The sequence below is a fragment of the Saccopteryx bilineata genome, chromosome 1 (genome assembly GCF_036850765.1).
Source record: "Saccopteryx bilineata isolate mSacBil1 chromosome 1, mSacBil1_pri_phased_curated, whole genome shotgun sequence".
Classification (NCBI taxonomy): domain Eukaryota; kingdom Metazoa; phylum Chordata; class Mammalia; order Chiroptera; family Emballonuridae; genus Saccopteryx; species Saccopteryx bilineata.
In genome coordinates this window covers 185,231,598-185,254,350 of record NC_089490.1, presented here as the reverse complement: position 1 = coordinate 185,254,350, position 22,753 = coordinate 185,231,598, and the positions used below count along the sequence as shown (strand labels likewise).

General features: G+C 40.3%; 1 protein-coding gene across 5 annotated transcripts in view; it reads right to left on the bottom strand.

The window, feature by feature from the left end:
* The window catches only part of NR3C2 (nuclear receptor subfamily 3 group C member 2), a 313,282-nt gene that overhangs the window by 148,501 nt on the left and 142,028 nt on the right, over window positions 1-22,753 (bottom strand). For all 5 annotated transcript variants that reach the window (XM_066281159.1, XM_066281166.1, XM_066281153.1 and 2 more), the window contains one exon: window positions 1,265-1,404. In XM_066281159.1, coding sequence (XP_066137256.1) covers window positions 1,265-1,404 — 140 coding nt within the window. The remainder of the gene's footprint in view (window positions 1-1,264; window positions 1,405-22,753) is intronic.

The following is a 22,753-nucleotide window of genomic DNA, read 5'->3' as shown; positions in this document are numbered from 1 at the left end:
TGAGGATGTGAAGGCAAAAATAAACTAAAATTCTATTTCTCCTTAGGAAGTACAGTTACTTGGACAGAAGAAAAACTTAGCCTAAAAGAGAATCTCAAAATTTTTGTTTAATTACCCGTTTGGAAACCACCTTCAGTAGGAATAAAAGTAGGGCTCTCAAATAGGGACTAGAATCTGAAGTTACTGTTAAATGAAATCATTTGGTATAGAACAACCTAAATGACAGAAGTGATCCTGATAGTAATGTTTAGTTTGCTAAAAACACATATATTTATACAGTTGACCCTTGAGTAACATGGCTGAAAGTGAACAGATCCATGTGTACATGGGCTCTTTTTTTCAATAAAGAGTTAATGGCCTGACCAGGTGGTGTCGCAGTGGATTAAGCATCAGACTGGGATGCGGAGGACCCAGGTTCAAAACCCCGAGGTGGCCAGCTTGAGTGCAGGCTCATCTGGTTTAAGCAAGGCTCACCAGCTTGAGCTCAAGGTCGGTGGCTTGAGCAAAGGGTCACTCAGTCTGTTGTGCTCCCCTCCCCCATCAAGGCACATGTAAGAAAGCAATCAATGAACAGCTAAGGTGCCACAACAAAGAACTGATGCTTCTTATCTCTCTCCCTTCCTGTCTCTCTGTCTCTGTCACAAAAAAAAAAGTTAATGTATTTCCTTTTCCTTATTCCTTAATAACATTTTCTTTAGTCTAGCTTACTTTATTGTAAAAATACAGTGTATCATACATATAACTTACAAAATATATTAATTGACACATTTTTATATTATTGGTAAGTGTTATCAACAGTAGGCTATTAGAAGTACGCTGATTTTCAACTGTAAGGGGGTTGGTGCTCGAACCTCCAAGTTGTTCAAGAGTCAACCGAACAGAAATGCGGACAAGGCAGAAATAATTGATTTTGCATGTCCCTAGTAAAAATTCTTTTTTAGATGATACAAATTATATTTATGATGACACAGAATTATTCTTCTAAGTTTCACTGAGAAACAGACTGAGACAAACAAAAAACAACAATAATAAATTCTTTAGGAAGACTGAACTCAGTTTGCAATTTCAGAGGTTGCCCATTAAATATTGCTCAGTGGGAAATCTTTTGGTGGTTTCGGATAAGGCATTACTCCCATGCATCACTGGCACATCACTTCAAGAATACTTTTTGGATTATTTCCCAATAACGCTATACAGCTGACTGTGCAAGCAGATGACACACGAGGGAAAGATGTGGAAAAGGAACACCCACATGAACATTTACCTTCCACTGCTCTTTTGAAGAACACCTTGCAGCTGCCACAGGTTACGACCCCATAATGACAGCCCGAAGCCTCATCCCCACACACCAAGCATATTTTGGAAGGTCTCGAGGATCCAGTAGAAACACTTCGTAAAGTAGAGCTGGGGAAAGAAAAAAGATTTAAATAACTATACTGTAAAGGGCACAGTTGATATGCTGGACAGCTTAGCTCCAATGTTATCACTAATTGCGGTCCCCTAACTGAATTCAGTCTGTACTGGTCACATACTGGGACTAAGAAGATGAAGGTAACTTCTCTCAGGGGAGTAATGCTAGCAACAATTCTGTAGAGCAAAAGCCTCTTCTCAGTATCGAGAAATAATAAATACACACCGCTTTCTTCCTTTTCCTATTTTTGAGAAAGCTTACCAAAGATTTGCATTCAAGGTAGGCACGGAGGAGAACAGTCTTAGGCTGGGTCATCATGAAAGTATTTTTGGCATCAAAGAACTATTATAATACTTCTCAAATCTCTTCACCCAGACTCATTATTTTTCTCACATCACATTAAAACAAAACAAAAAAACAACTCTCCTTTCCAAAACAACGCACTAATTAAAATTTTTTAAATTAAATTCTTGCTTCTACCACCAGCAAATTATATCCCTCTTTTCAAGCTTCTGCAAGGTACCTTAGATAGGTATGTTCGAATTACTTCATTTTGCTCACTAATTCAAAAGGACAGTATCAAAAAAATTTTTTTAAGCCACACATGGTTAATATCTCAGGTATCTTTTGTGGTAAGAAACTGAAGGGTTCTGTGCAATAGTTTGGGGGGTGGGAAGTTAAGCCTTTAAGCAGCAGTCTGCATTACTATGTTTTAAAAGGAAATCTTCTTGAGATATATAATAATATACCACTGTGCTAGTTAATGGCCCAGTCTGAACAGAAGGTTTTCAATTATAATAGGGAACCCTAGTTGGGTGGCAGTTTGGATGTGTACTGAGCAGGCAGAGAAGCTATTTATTTTTTCCATGCAGTCTGCAGACATCTACTGAATATCTATCTATCCACAGGCCCAAGCAAAGTACTGAGAAAATAAAGATTAAAACAAACAAACAAGCAAGAAACCCAGTCTCCATCCTCAGAGCTCGTGGGGACACGAACCAATCTAGTGAGTGCTACACTGTGCAGAAATATGGCGGCACATTGTGGCTCAGCCCTCCACGCTGGAAAGGGTGGGAACAGACCAGTCAGAAAGCATTTCCGGAAAGGTGACAGCAGCACCGAGTTCTGAAGCAGGACTAGATGACAGCCAGACCAAGAAAGAGGGCAGAGGAAGCCGTAAGTGCCGCGGCTCTGAGAAATTCTAGCTGGATGTGTTCAGAAAGCTCTGCATAGATTGTTATGTTACTGCCTTCACCTTCCTGTCTGGGCTTTTGTCTCCATGGGACCCGGCAGGCATGTGGTTAAAATCAACAACAACAAAGAAAACAGAAAGAAAGGCTACAATGGTTGTGATGATTCTGTTTTTCAAATTAGCTGGAAATGTGATAATAATCCTATGATAATTGAAAAAAGAAATGTTTTTAGTGTTTTAACTATATTCTCACCAGAAATAGCTGAGGGGACAAACAACTCAGCCGCTCAGAGCACTGTGGCATGATTGACTTTCTAGAAAATGCCTTCTTAAATCAAAGGCCGAAACAATGTTCTCCAAAGTTGTTTCTCCTTTTGAGAAAAGAGCTCTTCGTTATTTTTATTACTGTCCTTTGACTTCTTTATGGCATTCAAAACATTCCATTTCAGCACCAGTGACTTCTTCAGTGTACGAGCCAGTTAAAATTCGTACTCTGACTCCCTTACACCTCACAGGAAAGCACGACCTTGTAAACATTTAGACTATAAGTGAAAATCATCATTGCAATGTCATTGTGTTTTTTCCCCCACAACTACAAGCATATATGGGATTTGTGCTTAATGTTTCTGTAAGCCTGGGTTTTGATCCCAATACTTAGTACTCTTTATTCTTTGGTAACTCTCCTTTTCTTCTATTCAAACTCACTTCCTTGGTGATGTCATCTAGTTGCTTGGCTTTAAATATCAGCAATAGCCTGACCTGTGGTGGTGCAATGGGTAAAGTGTAGACCTGGAATGCTGAGGTCACCGGTTCGAAAACCCGGGCTTGCCTGGTCAAGGCACAGATGGGAGTTGATGCTTCCTGCTCCTCCCCCCTTTCTCTCTCTCTGTCTCTCTCTCTGTGTCTCCTCTCTATAAAATGAATAAGTAAAATCTAAAAAAAAAAAAAACGTTGATAAATATCAGCAATATGCCACAGACTTCCAAATGTTTATTACCAGCCCAGACCCCTCCCCAGAATTTCAGACACATTTATCCAACCACCTATTTGACACGTCCACTTGAGTGCACCTCAAATTTAACATGTCCACAACTCTGCTGACCTTTCCCTGACTCCAAACCTGATCCCCCCACAGACTTTCTCAACTCAGTGAGTGGCAGCTTAGTCATTGGCTGAATCATGTCCTCCCACAAAGCCCCATCTTGAAGTCCTAGACCCTAGGAACTCAGAGTGTGACCTTATTGGAGAACAGGGTCATAGCAGATATAATTAGTTAATGATAATTAGTTAATTAATTAATGAGGTCATTCTGGAGTGGAGGAGGCCCACACCAATGTGTCTGGTGTCCTTATTACAAAGGGGAAATTGGGACACAGACACACACAGGGAGAATACCACGTGAAGATGAAGTTGGGGATGCTTTCATAGGTCAAGGAACACCAGAGATGGCCAGAAAACACCAGGAGACAGGACAGAGGCCCAGAACAGATTGTCCCTCATGGCCTTCAGAAGGAACCAACTCAGTAGACACATGAACCTTGAACTTTAGCCTCCAGAACCACAGAATTTCTGTTGTGTAACCCAGCCAGTTTGGATTGTGGTACTTTGTTACACAGCCCTAGTGAACTAATACAACGACTTAGACTCCTCCCTAATTCTTCTTTCTCACACCCTACACATCCACTCTATTAAATTTAATTCACTTGAGTTTCAGAATACATTCAGGTTCAAGTTACTTCCCACAACCGTCCCTGATACTACTCTAGTCCAAGCTATCAATACCTCTGACTCTGGGATCTGCAAATTCCTCCTAGCAGATCTCCTGTTTCTCCTTGCTCCCCTCCTAACCCTGGAGCCAGAATGAACCTTATTCATTCCTTTGCTCAAAACCAGAGGGCTTCCCCTCACACTCAAAGCAAAGGTCAAAGTCATCCCTATGACCATAGGGCCATGGTCTGGCCCCTGAGGTGTCTCTAACCTCTCTTGCTTGCATTTTGCACTTCAGCAACCTTGGCTTCCTTGCGAACCCTTAAACACACCACCTCAGGGCCTTTGCACGTGCAGATCCCCTTCCTGCTTTAGCTAGATCTACACAGTCCTCCCTCTCATCTCCTGCAGCTCTTCACCTAAGTGTCACTTTCTTAGTCAGGCCTTTTCTGACCACTCAGCTGAAAAGACCCTTTCCTCAGAATTTCCTTTCCCCTTCTGCTTTATTTTCTTTCCTGGAGCACATCACCCCCTAACATGTCTACTTTCCTTCTTCAGTGTATTTATTACCTCATCCACACAGGAAGGTAAACTCAACAGGTGCCAGGATTTTCTTCAGTGCAACTCACCACCATGTGTGGGACTGTACCTCATATATAACAGACACCCAATCGACACCTGAATAAATAATGGGTGACTTTGGCTAAGTGGCATTTTCATAATGGTCATCATAAAACCCACCATGACATCAATTCTGAAGTCCTACTGCACTCCTTACATAAAGAAACGTGATTTGTTTTTAACTGTCTGGAGAGTGAACATATGTAGCAGGAACAAATGAAGAGAAAGTCTAGTATAAAAAAAGATGGGAAACCCAAATTAAAGCAATACATTTGTTCACTTATAAAATTACACCAAACAGGAAGTACTTTTCCTTCCTGTTCACCAACATCTCTCAATGACAAGAGAGCAAATTTGCTTCTAACTGCCCTTCGGCAGCCGCCCCCTTCTTTAGTGTCTGTAGCACTGGCCTGAGCTCATCCTCCTAACAACAACTCCTCTAGTTTTTTCAGCTTTTATTTTTCTTGATCACCAATACAGATTTTCTGCAGAGTCCTACCTTTGGCCATCTTTTGTCCTGTGTTTACACTCTGTCCCTCAGTGATTGTATCCACCACCCCAGCTCAAACAGCTCTCTTGGTGAACTGTCTTTCCAAATCTTTATACCCAGTGCCGACCCCTCCTCATGTTCCAAATTAGTGGTTTCCCTTCCTTTGTGTAACCTCTCTGCAATATATTCTAGCAGCTTCTCAAAGGTCACTGCCATCTGCTAGTCACCCAGATTCAAACCTTACACCCCACCTTCTCTATCAACCTAATCAGTCACCAAGCCCCATTCAGTCCAGCCCTCGTGGCTCCACGTCGCCTCTCCCCCCACAGTTGGCTACACTGCTTCCGTCTCTGATCACTTCCGAAACGTTCTCCCCTGGCCCCAGCCTCCCCGCCCTCTCCTCTACAGTGGCTGGCAGATGAACTTTCCTGTAACAGTTCTGACTCTATCACTTCCCAGCTCAGAAATCTTCAGTCATCCACACCCAATTCCACCATCAACGACAACCTTGGTAGCACATTTAACTCGCTTCCTGATCAACTTTCTCCGGCAGGTCTCCTCATACTGCCTGACCTCGTGCTTGCCACACTCCGACATCCTTGTCAAGAGGTGGATACCCCCATACACATTCAACCCAGCATCGTGATCTCTTCCCTACTCCCACTCCTGAAAACCTGTCCATCCTGCTTGGGTCTCTAACGTTCTCCCAGCAAGGAAGCACCACCGTCTGTCTCCTGATCCATTTTAGCATTTTGCTAATGCCTCCCCTTCAGCAGCCATCCTGTTTGCCCTTACATTAGTGACCTGGGCACTTATCCTAATCCCTGCAGGGCAAAAACCTTGTCCTCTGCATCTCTGTGTTCTCTGCTGCCATTAGTGGAGTGTTGGCACTATTTATTGAATGAATGAAACTGCACTCCTAATCTCATTACAGTAGAACATAAATTTCCAAGAGGCGATTTTATAGAAGGTCAATTAACGGGGCCAAGGTTACAGGTTCAATTCCCATATGGTTCATTTAGCTTTGCACAGAGGAATTAAAAAAAAATAAATCTATCTATCTATCTATCTATCTATCTATCTATCTATCTATCCAGGGACACAGACTATTCTCAAAAGCTCAGCCAGCGGTATCTCAGGCATATGCATTGTGATCACAGAAGACAGTCCACAATGTGTGGATGGGTCAGGGAAACTCCAGTGTCTACCGATACCCTATTATGTGGCTATGTTTGAAACTGAAAGATGGCACATGGTTGAGAAGTATATATCCAGTTTTACATTTTGTAAGGGTTGGAAAGAAGGTGGTAGAAGAGGAAAGGAGGCCAGATCTTGAATTCACTTCTTAGACACTAAGTGTTATCAAAATACAAAGCTGATTTTAGTGATGCTGTATGTCAGAATTCGCCATTACAGTATAACCTACTATGTATCCACAAAGGATACGAGACTCAAACTGTACAGCTACACCTGCATGGGCCAAAGCAGAAACCGTAAGGAGTTCTGGGTTCTAGTTCTAGCTTAGCCACTACCTAGTGCAGGGGTTGGGAACCTATGGCTCAGAGCCAGATGTGGTTCTTTTGATGGCTGCATCTGGCTTGCAGACAAAACTTTAATAAAAAAAAATAATGTTAAAAATATAAAACATTCTCATATATTATAATCCATTCATTTCCTACCGCTCATGTTCATGGTTACGGGTGGCTGGAGCCAATCACAGCTGTCCTCAGGGACAACACCAAATTTTTATTGGATAATGCGTAAGGTACACGGGTCGTTGTATGGCTCTCACAGAATTACATTTTAAAATATGTGGTGCTTATGGCTCTCTTAGCCAAAAAGGTTCCTGACCTCTGACCTAGTGCAACCTAGCAAATTCACCTTTTTGGGTCATAATTCTCACCATAACAAGGCTAAATGTGGTCTCTAAGATCCTTTTCAAGATATTTTCTTAAGGTAAAGACAGATACAAAGGATAAAAGGGACAGTGTGTCATGATCAAGTTTTATCCAAACTGAGTTTCAAGCTCAATTTAAGACAGTGTAGTATACACTATAACCATTATTTAAGCTCAATCAGGCATAAAAAAATCTACATATAAACACTTATTCTTTCTAGGACAAGCTAATCATATGACACTTAAAAGTTTTTCTTGCATCTATACGATTGTTTTGATGCTGATTTTAGGAAGGGATATACTAGCTAATCATCAAAACCTCTTACTGGGCTATCTCCTCCCTCCAAAGTGGTTGGATGTTAGAGAAAGCAATAAGAAACTGTGCAACAAAAAATGATTCATATTGATCAAAAAATGGAGAAACTGGTTCCTGAGAATCTATAATGTACCATGCTGTTCCAGGAATTATCATATGTAAAACTGTATTTCCCCATCTTTACAATTATCGTATTTCCCCATGTAGAAGACGTACCTTTTTTTTTTTTTTTTGCATTTTTCTGAAGCTGGAAACAGGGAGAGACAGTCAGACAGACTCCCACATGCGCCCAACCGGGATCCACCCAGCACGCCCACCAGGGGCGAAGCTCTGCCCACCAGGGGGCGATGCTCTGCCCATCCTGGGCGTTGCCATGTTGCGACCAGAGCCACTCTAGCGCCTGAGGCAGAGGCCACAGAGCCATCCCCAGCGCCCGGGCCATCTTTGCTCCAATGGAGCCTTGGCTGCAGGAGGGGAAGAGAGAGACAGAGAGGAAGGCGCGGCGGAGGGGTGGAGAAGCAAATGGACGCTTCTCCTGTGTGCCCTGGCCGGGAATCGAACCCAGGTCCTCCGCACGCTAGGCCGAGGAAGACGTACCCTTTTGTGAAAAACTTGGGGTCTAAAAACTGGGTGCGTCTTATACTGTGGTTGTAGATTTTTTTAACTTGCATTTCCTGCTTTTTTGCGCTTGTTTTTACACTCATTGTTGAAGACAGTGATTCGTCATCAGACACAGATGAGTACAAGCTAATGGATGGAAGTTTTGACAGTGATGAGTTATATGAATTTTATGATGACTAAAACTTGAATTCAATAACTTTATGTAATACCTTTTTTTTTTCTTCAAATTTCAGGCCCCAAAATTAAGGTGCGTCTTATACATGGGGAAATATGATACATAACAATACAGCAGCAGTGCACTGATCCACTATTCAGTGACCAGAAATTCTCTCTATGACAGAATACTTAGTCTCATTTCTTAAATCACTCAATATGACGTAAACAAACCTATCTTTTGTACCATCACTCAATCAGATAGCTACTTCTACAATCACCTCCAGCTGCTATAAACTTTTTCACCATGTGTCACCAATTCAAACATTCATTCCAAGACCTAGAGCAGTGAGAATGCGGAAGAATGGCAAACAATACCTCATTAAACATCCCTCCATACTTATCAGAACATACTGCTGTGTTTAAATCATTCATTAATTAAGCTGTTCATGGAAAGCCTACCACGGGTCCCACACTTCTAGGCTCTGGAATGAACAACCAAGGGATAGCCCCCATTCTCATGGAGTTTCTACTGTAGAAGGAGAGACACAACCCAGAAGCAATCACATGCCTGCAAATAGTGGGAAAAGCCTCGAACAAAATGACAGAGACCGGGACTGGATGAGGTAGTGGGGGAGAGGCAGCCTGAGCAGGCCTCTGGGGAGACTGGAACGACAAAGCCAGCCATGTAAAGACACCAAAGGAAAGAGCAAGTGCAAAGTGCCTGAGTGAATGGGACGTGTGCCCAAGGCAGAAATGAGGGCGATGGGGCTGACATGAAGTTAACAAGGAGGAAGGGGACACAGGAGGGAGCAGAACCTGAGGGCCAAGAAGGCAGAGCAGACAGACCATGTGGGTCTCAAAGGCTGTGGTAACGAGTGAGAATGCTATTCTAAGTGCCATCAGGCGTCATGTGAATACTGAAATGTTTTCAGCAGAAGGGAAACACGATCTGATTGACATTTAAAAAAATCTTATTTTGGCTGTTGGGTGGAGAATGGACTGTAAGAGTGGGTGATGTCAGAAGTGGCTGTAGAGCCAAGAGGTTAACAACTGAGAAGTGGCTCCATTAGCAATGTTTTTTTCTTTTTAAGTAGATAGCACTGAGGACTGGCAGAAAATACGCATAGTAGTGCTATTAATTAATATGTAAAATTGGGGTGAAGAGCAGATTGGGAGCCAGGGGGAGTTTGTTTTGAATTTGACAGAGGTAGAATGGCATTAGTACAGTATGTTCCTATTTTTGTAAATAATATAATAACCAAAGTATTCGATTATACCATAGTCTACCCATAGAAAAACACTGGGAGCAAGCACTATATGTCAGTTTAACTTGAACTTTCTGGGCCATTTTCCTCATCAGTAGTGATAACAAGGGTCCTACCATGTAGAGTTGTTATAGATTAAATTACTCAATATACGTAAGAACACTTAAGACAATGTCTACCACATATTGAATATTCTTTACATTATGGCTATTATTAGTACTACTACTTCTGGATCTGTAATTCTTTTTTTTTCTTTTAATAATTTTATTTTTTTAATGGGGTGACATCAATAAATCAGGATACATATATTCAAAGATAACATGTCCAGGTTATCTTGTCATTCAATTATGTTGCATACCCATCACCCAAAGTCAGATTGTCCTCTGTCACCTTCTATCTAGTTTTCTTTGTGCCCCTCCCCCTCTCCCTTTCCCTCTCCCTCTCCCTCTCCCTCTCCCCCCTCACCCCGTAACCACCACACTCTTATCAATGTCTCTTAGTCTCACTTTTATGTCCCACCTACGTATGGAATAATGCAGTTCCTGGTTTTTTCTGATTTACTTATTTCACTTTGTATAATGTTATCAGGATCCCACCATTTTGCTGTAAATGATCCGGTGTCATCATTTCTTATGGCTGAGTAGTATTCCATAGTGTATATGTGCCACATCTTCTTTATCCAGTCATCTATTGATGGGCTTTTTGGTTGTTTCCATGTCCTGGCCACTGTGAACAATGCTGCAATGAACAGGGGTTGCATGTGTCTTTACATATCAATGTTTCTGAGTTTTGGGGGTATATACCCAGTAGAGGGATTGCTGGGTCATAAGGTAGTTCTATTTGCAGTTTTTTGAGGAACAATCATACTTTCTTCCATAATGGTTGTACTACTTTACATTCCCACCAACAGTGGATGAGGGTTCCTTTTTCTCCACAGCCTCTCCAACATTTGCTATTACCTATCTTGTTAATAATCGCTAATCTAACAGGTGTGAGGTGGTATCTCATTTCAGTTTTGATTTGCATTTCTCTAATAACTAAAGAAGATGAGCATCTTTTCATATATCTGTTGGCCATTTGTATTTCTTCCTGGGAGAAGTGTCTGTTCATGTCCTCTTCCCATTTTTTTATTGGATTGTTTGTTGTTGAGTTTTATGAGTTCTTTGTATATTTTGGATATTAGGCCCTTATCTGAGCTGTTGTTTGAAAATATCATTTCCCATTTAGTTGGCTGTCTGTTTATTTTGTTATCAGTTTCTCTTGCTGAGCAAAAACTTCTTAGTCTGATGTAGTCCCATTCATTAATTTTTGCCTTCACTTCTCTTGCTTTTGGAGTCAAATTCATAAAATGCTCTTTAAAACCCAGGTCCATGAGTTTAGTACCTATGTCTTCTTCTATGTACTTTATTGTTTCAGGTCTTATGTTTAGATCTTTGATCCATTTTGAGTTAATTTTAGTACAGGGGAACAAACTGTAGTCCAGTTTCATTCTTTTGCATGTGGCTTTCCAGTTTTCCCAGCACCATTTATTGAAGAGGCTTTCTTTTCTCCATTGTGTGTTGTTGGCCCCTGGATCTGTAATTCTTAACAATGATTATCATAAGAGTATAACTACAGATAATTCTATTTTCACATTATATTTTCTGTACTGCTTTTAATTTGTATAGGCATGTGTAACACTGGTAAGCAGCAGCAGAAACAGGTTTTTTTAAATATTCAACGGAACAGTGGTGCCACAATACCATAGTGTTAATTTACTGTACAGGCAGTGTTCTGTGTGTATACAGAGGTGAGCATTTCTCGTCGTGTCTGCAGCGTGTAGGCTGGGAACATCCACATTAGATCGTTAGCACAAACAATCACTGAGATTCAAATATGTACTCTTTAATATGAAAGAACACTAAATGTAAGAAACATAAGAATTTGGAGAACATCCAACATTAAAATAAAATCACAAACATAAATCAACCTTTAACAACTGGTTTACTAAATTTCTTATTTTTCCCAAACATATAATATGCTTAAAAAGACCATTTTGCTATCTCTTTTTTTTCTTGATAAGATTAAATATGTGACTCATAATAATGTTTATGTTTCTCAGTCTAGTTTTCCCATTTTTAGGAGGACTATTTGGGAGTGATTTCATGAGTTCATGGTGTTATCTTTGATGATAAGTGAATCATTAATGTTTTGGGGATAAATCCTCACTAAATAAGGTTTATCCTCTCGCACCACAATTAATAATGCCCCACCATTATTAATTAAAGAATTAATAGTAATTAAAGAATTGGTAATCATTTTACAATCTCAGCTGTATGAGTAAAGTTATAATAACTAAAGTTACTGGATACAGAAAATTCAAGGACACAACTGGCTTGGAAAATATAATTTAAAGCACAGCGATGGATGATTAGTCTTTTCCAATTTACTTTCTTTGTTTGTTTTCACAACAGTTTATACTGTTAATAATATTTATTAAAGTGGCTCTGTTTAATGAGGTATTTTCTACACTCTAAATTTTATTTAAATTAATGCAATTTCCCCATCAAGGACTCAAAGTTATTATTAAGAAAGCATAGCTTCAGCCCAACAAAAAAGTAGCCTGATACAGATCTAAAAGAAAAAAAAAAAGGTAGGAATATTTTGGATCACAAGAAACTGAAGATCAGAGTACTCTATGTAGAAATTCCTTTTTAAAAATAAGGATCTATGTTATGAGGGCATTCAGGTAACTTTCCCCCTCAAATATAAGCTATGGCTAGACAAATGAGCATTTTCTCACAAAACATAAAATCTACTTTTTGGGAAAAGATGCAAAAACATCTAAGTCTAAATGTAATTTCTAACAAAACAAGGGAAATAGACAATTTAACTACTGGTCACTTTATTCTTAATGAATTATTTTAATCGATTCATTTTCATTAAACACAAGCTATGTGAAAGTCCTTCTGAAACTACAAAGATAGCACAATGGCCTCTGCTCTCAATGAGTTTATAGTCCAGGAGGGAAGCCGACACCTGGAGATGGATAAGTATTAAACTTACCATGTGGAATCACCCATACCTTGAAAATAAATCAAAATTACAAGGAATGCCAGTAACTTGCAACTGAAGGAAAGTTTTGTGGAGGAACAGAGCAAGGTGAAAACTAGCAGGGCCAGGAAAGAAGTCCAGACAGTGGTAAACACACTGCGATCCAGTGCTCGCTCATGAGCTGCTCTCCAGAGGCAGGCGGGGAAAATGGTCCCAATCCCAGAACCCTGGTCGGCAAACTGCGGCTTGTGAGCCACATGCAGCTCTTTGGCCCCTTGAGTGTGGGTGGCTCTTCCATAAAATACCATGTGCGGGCGCTACCTCAATAAGGAATGTACCTACCTATATAGTTTAAGTTTAGAAAATTTGGCTCTCAAAAGAAATTTCAATCGTTGTACTGTTGATATTTGGCTCTGCTGACTCATGAGTTTGCTGACCACTGTCCCAGAAGGTCTCTCACACCACACAAAGCAGTTTAGGATGATTCTAGGATAATGGGTTGAAACATCTGGTAGACAAATGAAAATGTGGCAAGGAAAATGAAGTGAGATGGGTACAAAATTTAGTGCATTGAAGGACATAATTAAAGCCATCGATCATAATTTTTAATATATACAGTACAGAAAAGTGAAAACTAAAAGGTCTGATGAACTTCAGGACAACTAAGTGCCACTGAATAGAGCAAGCACAAAGAAATATGTTCAACAAGAGAGGCTGGAAGGTGTTGACAAGACAGATGATTCTTAGAGAGCAAGGGTTCTAGATTTTATCCATGGAACATTGAATGGATGAGCTCACCCAGGGAAAAGCTTACATAGGGAGAAAACAAGGTTAGAGATGGCAAGCTAAGAAAACTAGCATTTCTGCTTAGGCAGGGAAAGAAGAACTCACTAGCAAACCTGAGGAAAAACCAAAGAGGCAAGAAGGCAAGATGGTGCAGACGCCACCAAGTGGACAGGACTTAGGGTTGTGGTCATCACTGGCACCACTGACGTTAGCAATGGTCCTTATTGTGCCTATATAAGATGTATTTTATATATATATATATATATATATATATATATATATGTCACATTAAAGTGAAAAGCACTCAAAAGCACTCATCTCTCTTTTTTTTATTATTAAGAGTTTCCATATTCAGGGAAGTTGTCTTGGTCATAAAACTATATGTAGTATTATCATTTAAACACACGCAGAGTCTCTACAAAGATCTAACATCACATCATCTCCAGAAACCTTTATTGAGCATGACATGCCAATCAGAGGTTGCTAAGACAATGGCCAAATGTGTGTGCTATTAAAAAAAAAAAGCCTCCACATTCTATTTTGCCTCTGTAGTTACTGGCATGGATGAGTGCATTTATATACCTATGTTGTTTAGAATCCTCTGAGAAGGAATCATGAACTTATCATGTCATCTGTGGGTCAGTCAGTACTTTATAAAGTATGTTTTAAGGCAATTACCTCTAAATGCTTGAGTGTGTTTAATTAGCGACTCTGCTTTTGAAACGTCCTGTATATGGTAAACACGGTTAAACTCGCCCTACCTCGAACATTAACTATCCTTATGTTAAGTTGCAGACATAGAAGCTGATACAGATGGCGGGAGACACCGAATGCTGACGGGTTCTAGTTATAGCTGTGGACCATGAACCTGAGGATTGAGAAGAAGTTACAGATTTCAGCATGTGTTTTCTTTATAACACTTTCAATAAGTTGATGTAAAATGTGCTCCGTTGTGGCCTTTCCAAGCAACAGAATACGGCTTCCTCCTATCAATTTAGTGAAGGAGTCAAAGCTCCAAAGAGTGTTTTCCCTGAGCAGTGTCTCCTACATTCTAGAAATAACAACTTCACTGTCACTGGCTCTGTCCTCAGATGCGGGAACTCAGCTATGACAGCTGCTCTGCCTGGCCCGTCCATAGGATGGCAGGCTTTCGCACCGACTTGCACCCTCTAGTGTTCCTGCATTAGACTAAGCTTGTTCACGCAGGAGAAAGGCATTGTCTTCGTTATTTCAAGACTCTGTGTGTGATAGGCTTAGAGAAGCTCTTTCCAAAATTTATATACTAACGACATCAATGATGATGTCACAGTACTTTTGCCAACATGGTACCAACCATGTTTGTTTAAAATCTACTCCATGTCTGACTTTGAGTTACTCCCCTCAGAATATTGAAAACAGCACCTTAATATGACAAAGTCTGAATAATCAATGGGGTGATACTTGAGAGAAAAATTGTGGAAAAAAAATCCCAAGTAACAAACTTATTTTCTTAGGGTTAATTCTATCATTGTGCAATAATATCAGTGCTTTCTGGCCAGCTTAATAGTCTGAAATGATGTCTCAATAAAGGTATAAAAAAATATCTTTCCTATTCACACATTTGCTTCTACCAGGGAAAAACAACAACAACAACAAAAACCCCAAAGAAAAACCCATAGCCCTTTCCAAAACATTAACGAACTTTTCAAGTGACCCATAGGTTTTCTTCATGGGAATAAAGCGCACATGCCCGGACACTGAAGAGGAGACTCCTATCCTCAAACATGAAAAAAATCTGCAATGTCAAGATCTGCAGCTCTTCAGGTATTTTTCATGAAGAATTCCCTCAGAGATGGCCGCGGTTTTAAGTGGCAGCAACCACAGGGCACTAGAGTCAGAAGATGCTTAGACGACTGTGTCTGCAAACTCCCAGACACCTCCCTCCTCACCCTGACAGCCCCCAGCACTTGGAGGGGGGGCGTCTGCTCCATCGGCAGTCACCTGCATTCACCTGGAAGCCCACCACTCAGCTCCCTTTTAAAACTCTTCTGCTAAAGCACAGTTTGGAGGATTAAGCCACAGACAAAATTGCTGTTTTCTGAACTAATATTTTTAACCAGAAAAATCAGGAATTTCTATGGTGCCATTTAACCTGACTTCCTGTTTGAATGATAAAACCAGGGTCTGCCACAGGGCAGCATTTCCAATGCAACAAAATGACCCTCTGTGGGCAACAGCACGTGACTGTGAGTGTGGTGGTGTCAGGCCTCAGTGCCAATCACAGCACTGAGCAGGGGCTGTCCCCGCCACCAGACAGCTGAGCTCCCTCTCACCACCACAGTCTCCACCAGATGTGATTATTAGGGTTACAATTGTTATCATATACTTTTCTCTGATCAATTTCATTATGCCCATTTTTAAGAAAAATTAGTTTTTAAAAAAATTATTTTTTAAAATTATTTTATTTATTTATTTTATTAGAGAGGAGAGAGAGAGAGAGAGAGAGAGAGAGAGAGAGAGAGGAAGGAGGAACAGGAAGCATCATCAACTCCCATATGTGCCTTGACCAGGCAAGCCCAGGGTTTTGAACTGGCGACCTCAGTGTTCCAGGTCGATAGATGCTTTATCCACTGTGCCACTACAGGTCAGGCTAAAAAAATAATTTTAATAAACCAAACAGCATATTCATCTTCTGAGTTGGCATGAACAAAACAATGAGAGAATCCTGAGTACTTTCTTGGGGTCTTTATTTTTTCTTAGGGCTTGAAGTTTGGGGCTGGTTCTGTGACTTCCTCTCACTAGAAGTATCTGAGACTTAAGGTTTCAGAAAGACTGTTCTTGGGCTAGCAGGGACTGTACAGACACACACGAGCTAACACACGGCAACTAACTCAGTGTGCTCCGTGGGGCCGACCCAGAGGTACATACAAATGCAGTACTGCCCTGACCGGTAGTCAGATGGTTAGAGCATTGTCCCTATATGCCAAGGTTGCAGGTTCTATCCCCGGTCAGGACACTACAAGAATCAAATAGTGAGTGCATGGGTAAGGAGGTCAACAAATCAATGTCCTTTGCCCTCACTAAAATCAATCAAAAAACAATTTTTTAAAATGCAGTACATATTTGTTTCATGAGTTGCCTAATATATTTCAGGTATCTGGGACCCTACCTTACTTTTAGGGAAAAAAAATTAAGAAACCCAATATCTCCTGAATACACTGCCTTTTCCTCCTATTCAACTCCTCCTCGTCCCATCTCTGTCCCCTTCCCTCCTGTTCTAACCCCACACTCAGCCTTATTTTGGCTTTGAGAAAAAAGCTACCCCTATTATCAGAGGTGTGTGTATTCCTTATTAAACACTGAAAACTATGAAATATTTAATTCAAATCACTTTACGTTTTATTTTTTGGGCTTTCCCCTTTTTATTGAATTGTACTGGGGTGACTGACACTGGTCAACATAATGATACAGGTTTCAGGTGCCCGATTCTACAGCACATCTCTGTGCACTGCATTGTGTGTTCACCCCCCCCCCCGTCAAGTCTCTGTCCATCACCACCCCCCCATTCCCTCTTCCACCTCCACTTACTCCCCCCACCCTGGCAACCACCACACTGCTGTCCGTGTCCATGGGTGTTTTCTCTGTCTCTCTTTTCCCCGATTTATGTATTTGCTGTTAGTTAGAGTGGAATAACAGAGACTAATCAGGGCCTGCTTTTTTTCTAGCTAGTTCACCTTTACCGCCTTCCTCACCCTGCTCCATCGCTGGCTGTCATCGCTGCTCTGGTACTAAGAGGTGGACAGGCACAGTCCTGCACCTCTCTCTCCAAGCCCCCACGGGATGTGCTCTGAGCTAAGCAGGTGCTGAGCACCCACTCCGCCCCTTTTCATACACTTAGTCCCATCCCCGGGCAGTGAGCAGTAGCTCTGTTCTAGGTCTTGATACACACATGTACATAAGTGAACAAAATATGCTGAAGTCCCTTTACAACTGCGGTTCCTATCGAGTGGCAGAATGGGGAGAGAACAGGACAAATCCTTACTGGAAAGTAAAGGAATATGAATATGCATGTTAACCTCTGCGATAATTATGTATTTTTCCACTCTTACAAAAAGGTAATTTAAAACAGACCTTCAAATCAAGAAAAAACAACATGAAAGTTCTAGATTCAGTTAATTCAATGTGACCTCTATTTTTTACCGATGAGAACCACAGAGATTAATTAAAGAAACGCTCCCGAGAGTGTCGACTCAGGCTTTAGACACGTACTTCTATCGCTGAGTCCTGTTCTGTGTGCCTGCGTGTGGCTGTGTCCTTAGACAGCTGCTGCCTTACACCAAAACCATTTTTATCATTTCCCTTACATTCTTAAAAGCAACTACAGAAGCTTTTTCTCAAAAGTTTTAAGAATTAAGTTAGATTTTTGCCTTTGGAAAAGATCTGAGAAAAGATGAAAAAACATTTTAAACACAAGGCAAATGGCACAGATATCAAAGCAAATATGACATTGTTTAGTGGTCAGAAGTAGTTCCACTGGAGTCTAAAAAAAAGAAAAGCTTTCAGTGTACTTATAAATAGTGGTGAAAGATGGAGAAGCGGAGGAAGGGCGTTCCTGGGTTTAATTGCAACAAGGCAAGAAGCGGCGTAGAAGTCACTGGGACCAGTCCGGCTTCCTGCCACGCACTGTTGCCAGATGAGAACCAGCACGGCCATCTGACACCACCCTGACAATCCACCACCAAATAGATGGGAGCCTGGCCTGTCTGCTTCTACCTAAGTAGACAGAAATGCTTCGAATAAGCTTCAATACCCTATGTTCAATTTCAGTGTCGTAAAATAAGAATTACTAGATGTCCTGACTTGAATTCAAGGACACTGTCTATGTCCTCAATGAAAACTGTACCATCAACCCCTAAGTGCAATAAAAAAATTGAAATTTGTATCAATATTCTCTTTCTAGTGTTTGATACAATGCATATGCTATATATACCCTTTGGTAAAGAGAAATAAGTAAAAAATAATTTCCAATATAACATAATGCAAATGTACACATATATATATATTTATATATAAATACAGACATTCAAATTTATCCAGGCTTTACCAGGCAACAGAATCACAGCCGCCTGTGCAGAGGGCACAGGGGTCGAGCCCCAGAATAGGAGTCAAGGTGGTTAGTCAAGGGTAGGATGAGTTAGGGGACAGATAGATAAGTGTTGGGGCACCTCACTGCAGGAGTCTCCCCAGCTTGCCCAAGGGCACTGAAGCTCCATCCCCGGGACCCCCAGCCAATGGGGTGTGTTCAGCCCAGACTATGACACAGACAGCAAAAAAACAGGCCAGCATGTTCAATAGGTAATAGAAAGCCAGTTCACAGGGAAAACAGAAAGTTAATGCAGGTGAGAAAAATAAGCCTTTAAAAGAAATAGTCAGAAGCAGCATGAACTTCCTGAGTACAGCAAGTGTTTTAAGGGACCTGTTCTTAAGAGACACATGGCAAATAATTTATTGGAGTCCCAGAAAGGTAGGATATCTACAAGTTCAATAAAGAAAAGGAATCTAAAAATATGGCATGTATTTCCAAGCAAGAAAGAGAAAAATGATGATAGAAATAAATTGGAGATAGAGGGAAAATAATTCAGAAGCATGCACCTAAGTTCACTATTTGACTTCTAGGCAGAGAAGACTACTCATTAATTGAAATAATTATAGGCACACTAAATAGAAAGATCATTAGTGAGTGACAAACGTAGGAAATTAAAGGAAGGACAAAATTTGTTAGGACGGAAGAAAGAATTGCCTACTGCACATCTGTAGGGTAAAACAAAATAATTTGGTGAGGTCAAAAATGAAGTTAAAAGGCTTTGTTTATTTTCATTTCCAAAATTTAAATTATAAAAGCAAGAAGGGTCTATGAGGAATTAAATTTGCTAGGAAATAAATAAAGCTAACATCATATTATAAACCATATGAAATAGATTAAAAATAATTAATATAACCATATGCTATTCATATAGCTAATAGAAAATCTGGAATCTTTAGGAGTTAACCGATACCAAGCAACTCTGAACAGATTTCTAATTCAATTTACAATTCTTGAAACAGAAAAAAGTGTTTCAACATAGGCTTACTGAAATAAACACTTTATATATGAGTAACATAAAATGTGGTCATAAGAAAAAAGGGGATAATTTGGTTTATAATATTTCAAAGTACTACTTGATTATTCTTCATAAGCCTCTTTTTCTGAAAACTAGCATTAAAATCATTCTGTAATATACAGGGCATGGTAAATCCAACAGAAGATTGTCACCTCACTCAAAACCTCAGAATCCTTACTGTGCACATTTGACGGGAGCATTCTATGCTTGCCCTGAGACTACTTCCTGCACTGGGAGGGAGCCAGTGCAGGGCGGGGCACCACTGCAGTGAGGTGCTGCTTTGTTGATTTCCTAGTTCACTACTGGAATTCTGCATAGAAATTAGTCATTGCAGGCTCTGATTAACTTGGATACATTTAAGGATGGGCTTTTGGAGTGCTTTTTAAACACTCACTACTCGGATGTGATGAGTCTTATGACGTGCATTTTATATATCATGAGGTCGGCCCAGAATACAGTATGAAAAGACCAAAGATAGGAGAATTTACTCTTATTACTCACAGTTGCATAAAGACAAAAGACCCCATATAACATGAAACAAATAATGGTAGTGACAGAGGGAGAGGATTTTCCTATACCAATGACAGGTAAAGTCCCAGCCCACCTCATCCAAAACTAGATCAAGGGCTACACATGGTCTGCTAACACCAGTTGCATAATGGTGTTCGCTTAGCAAGTGGAACTGCATGAAAAGTGCTGAGTATGAGCACTCTCCCTTTCCCACAGTTAGTAACAGGCTGTTCCTGAGGAACAAGTGTAAGGCACTCAAAGACGCACCACAATTTCCTATTTATTGCACAAGAGAAGTTGGGCTAACACTTCACTGAGGTTTTAATGGAAGGCAACAGTTTTACTGTTTTTCTTTTACGTTAGAAATGATTTACTGCTAAGTAAGAACATTCATGCCATAATCCAGTGATGAATTTCACTTCTCTAAAAAGTTTCAACAATATTGACAGCTGTCTTTTACTTTAGTTTAAAAAAAAACACACACAACTAATTATATTGGTTTGTATATTATTTCAAGCAAGATTAAGACGGGACATAATTTACTATGTGTTTAGTGACTTGACAATACCATTGAATAGCATTTGTTTCCACCGATCTTTAGAAGTTTTCAATTTATAAAAGGAATCACAATAGTCATAGACAGAATTTTCTAGGGCAGCCAGATACATGGCAGCAACTTAAAGATCAACATCACCTTATTTTTTTCATAAGCATTAGCATAAAATCCTACAGAGTGGAATAGTATCATAAATAAAAGCTTAAATTTCAGCTCTAAAAATATTATTTTGTAATATTAAGCAAGATAATGTGAACCCTCATGAGTCATCACCGTATAGAAAACAACACACCCTAGAATCTTCATGGCAGGGGTCATCCTCACAGACGTGTGGAGTCCCACATGACTGAAAATAAAATAGTATAATAATCTATGCAAACCTCTAAAAAACTAACTTAAATCAAAATGAGTACTTGTCCTTTTATTTGTGCTGTGAAGTTCAAGTGAATAACAGGAAATCGAAGTTTTACAAATGGCGCCCAGATTAAAAATAGGCCCACCTCAGGAAGGCTGCCCCCTCCCCTCCCCCACCCAAGCACTCGGGCCAGAACTCCCGCTAGCTCTGCAACGTGGCAACACTAGCCATCAGCACCCAAAGCCTCCGCAAAGGCCAAGACCTGTGATGGCAGAAGACAGCACTACACCTACAGGACCTCAGGAAAGGAAAGCCCATGGTTTCAGTACTGGTACAAACTGCCTTCCTGGGAGCCCAACTGTATTCTCAAGAGGAAATGAAAACAGGGGCCTGCTATGCCAAGATGGAAATCTATGTTGTGAATAACATTATTTACTAAGAAACCATCTGTAAGGACATGATTCAAAGGACATAAAGAATCAAGTGTTGGCCCTGGTTGGTTGGCTCATTCAGCCTGGAGTGTGGACGTTCTGGGTTCAATTCCCAGTAAGGCACAGAGGAGAAACGACCATCTGCTTCTCCACCCTGTCCCTTCCCCTCCCACAGCCATGGCTCAACTGGTTCAAGTGCATTGGCCTGGGACACTGAGGATGGCTCTGTAGAGCCTCCGTCTCAGGCACTAAAAATAGCTCAGTTGCGAACATGTCCCCAGCTAAGCAGAGCATTGGCTCCAGACAGGGGTTGCTGGGTGAATCCTGGTCTGGGCTCACACACAAGTCTGTCTCTTTATCTCTCCTCTTCTCACTTGGAAAAGCAAAAAAAAAAATAAAATAAAATAAAAAAAATCAAGTTTTTAAAAACAACTGATTTTATAAGTTGCAGACAGCATGTACTTGCTAATACAACTTTCTGAGGACCGTGGTCTGATTACAAACATATCTTGGGAAGACTGAATATGAATCCATGACCATAAATATAACAACATATTTTTTAACAATTTAGATAACCTGGTTCTTTTCCCCTACCATACCCCACCCCCTTGACCCATCAAGAAAGCTCAGTTTTTCTTTTGATTTTGTCAAGAAATACCTCCCTAAGAAATTTTATCTGGTGAGAATGGAACTGACCTTTTGAACTTAAAATACATGTACAAACATATATATATATATATATATATATATATATATATATATATATATATATGTTTCATACCACTATGTTTCATACCACTATGTTCCATACCACTATGTAAAGAGACAAGCACATATTCTTTAAAATGAGAATTACTCTTTTATTTTTTTTAATCCTCTGGCTCTCAAATCAATCTTGGATTTCGAACCTAAGTACAGTCAAAGGGGAAAAAAATCAAGACTGATTTCTTGGCTTGCAAAATAACTAAATTTCACCCCAAGATGCTGGTGGAAAATTTTCAAAAATTGCTAGTCTATAGCAAAATAATGAGTGATTACATTAGGCTGCAACTTGGTGGAGAGCAGTTTTAAATGAGCACAATCTTTAATTCCTTTTCTTCCTGTTACTGGGAGTGCTGTTAACTATCAAGAACATGCATTTTATGCCAGGCTTATGGGAGAAGGAAACAATTTTCATGACTAATGTTTCAAAAATAAAATACAAGCAAAGCCAAGCCCTAAGTCTTCCAGCTCAGAGTATCAACCGGAAGGGTTCATTCAGTCTTT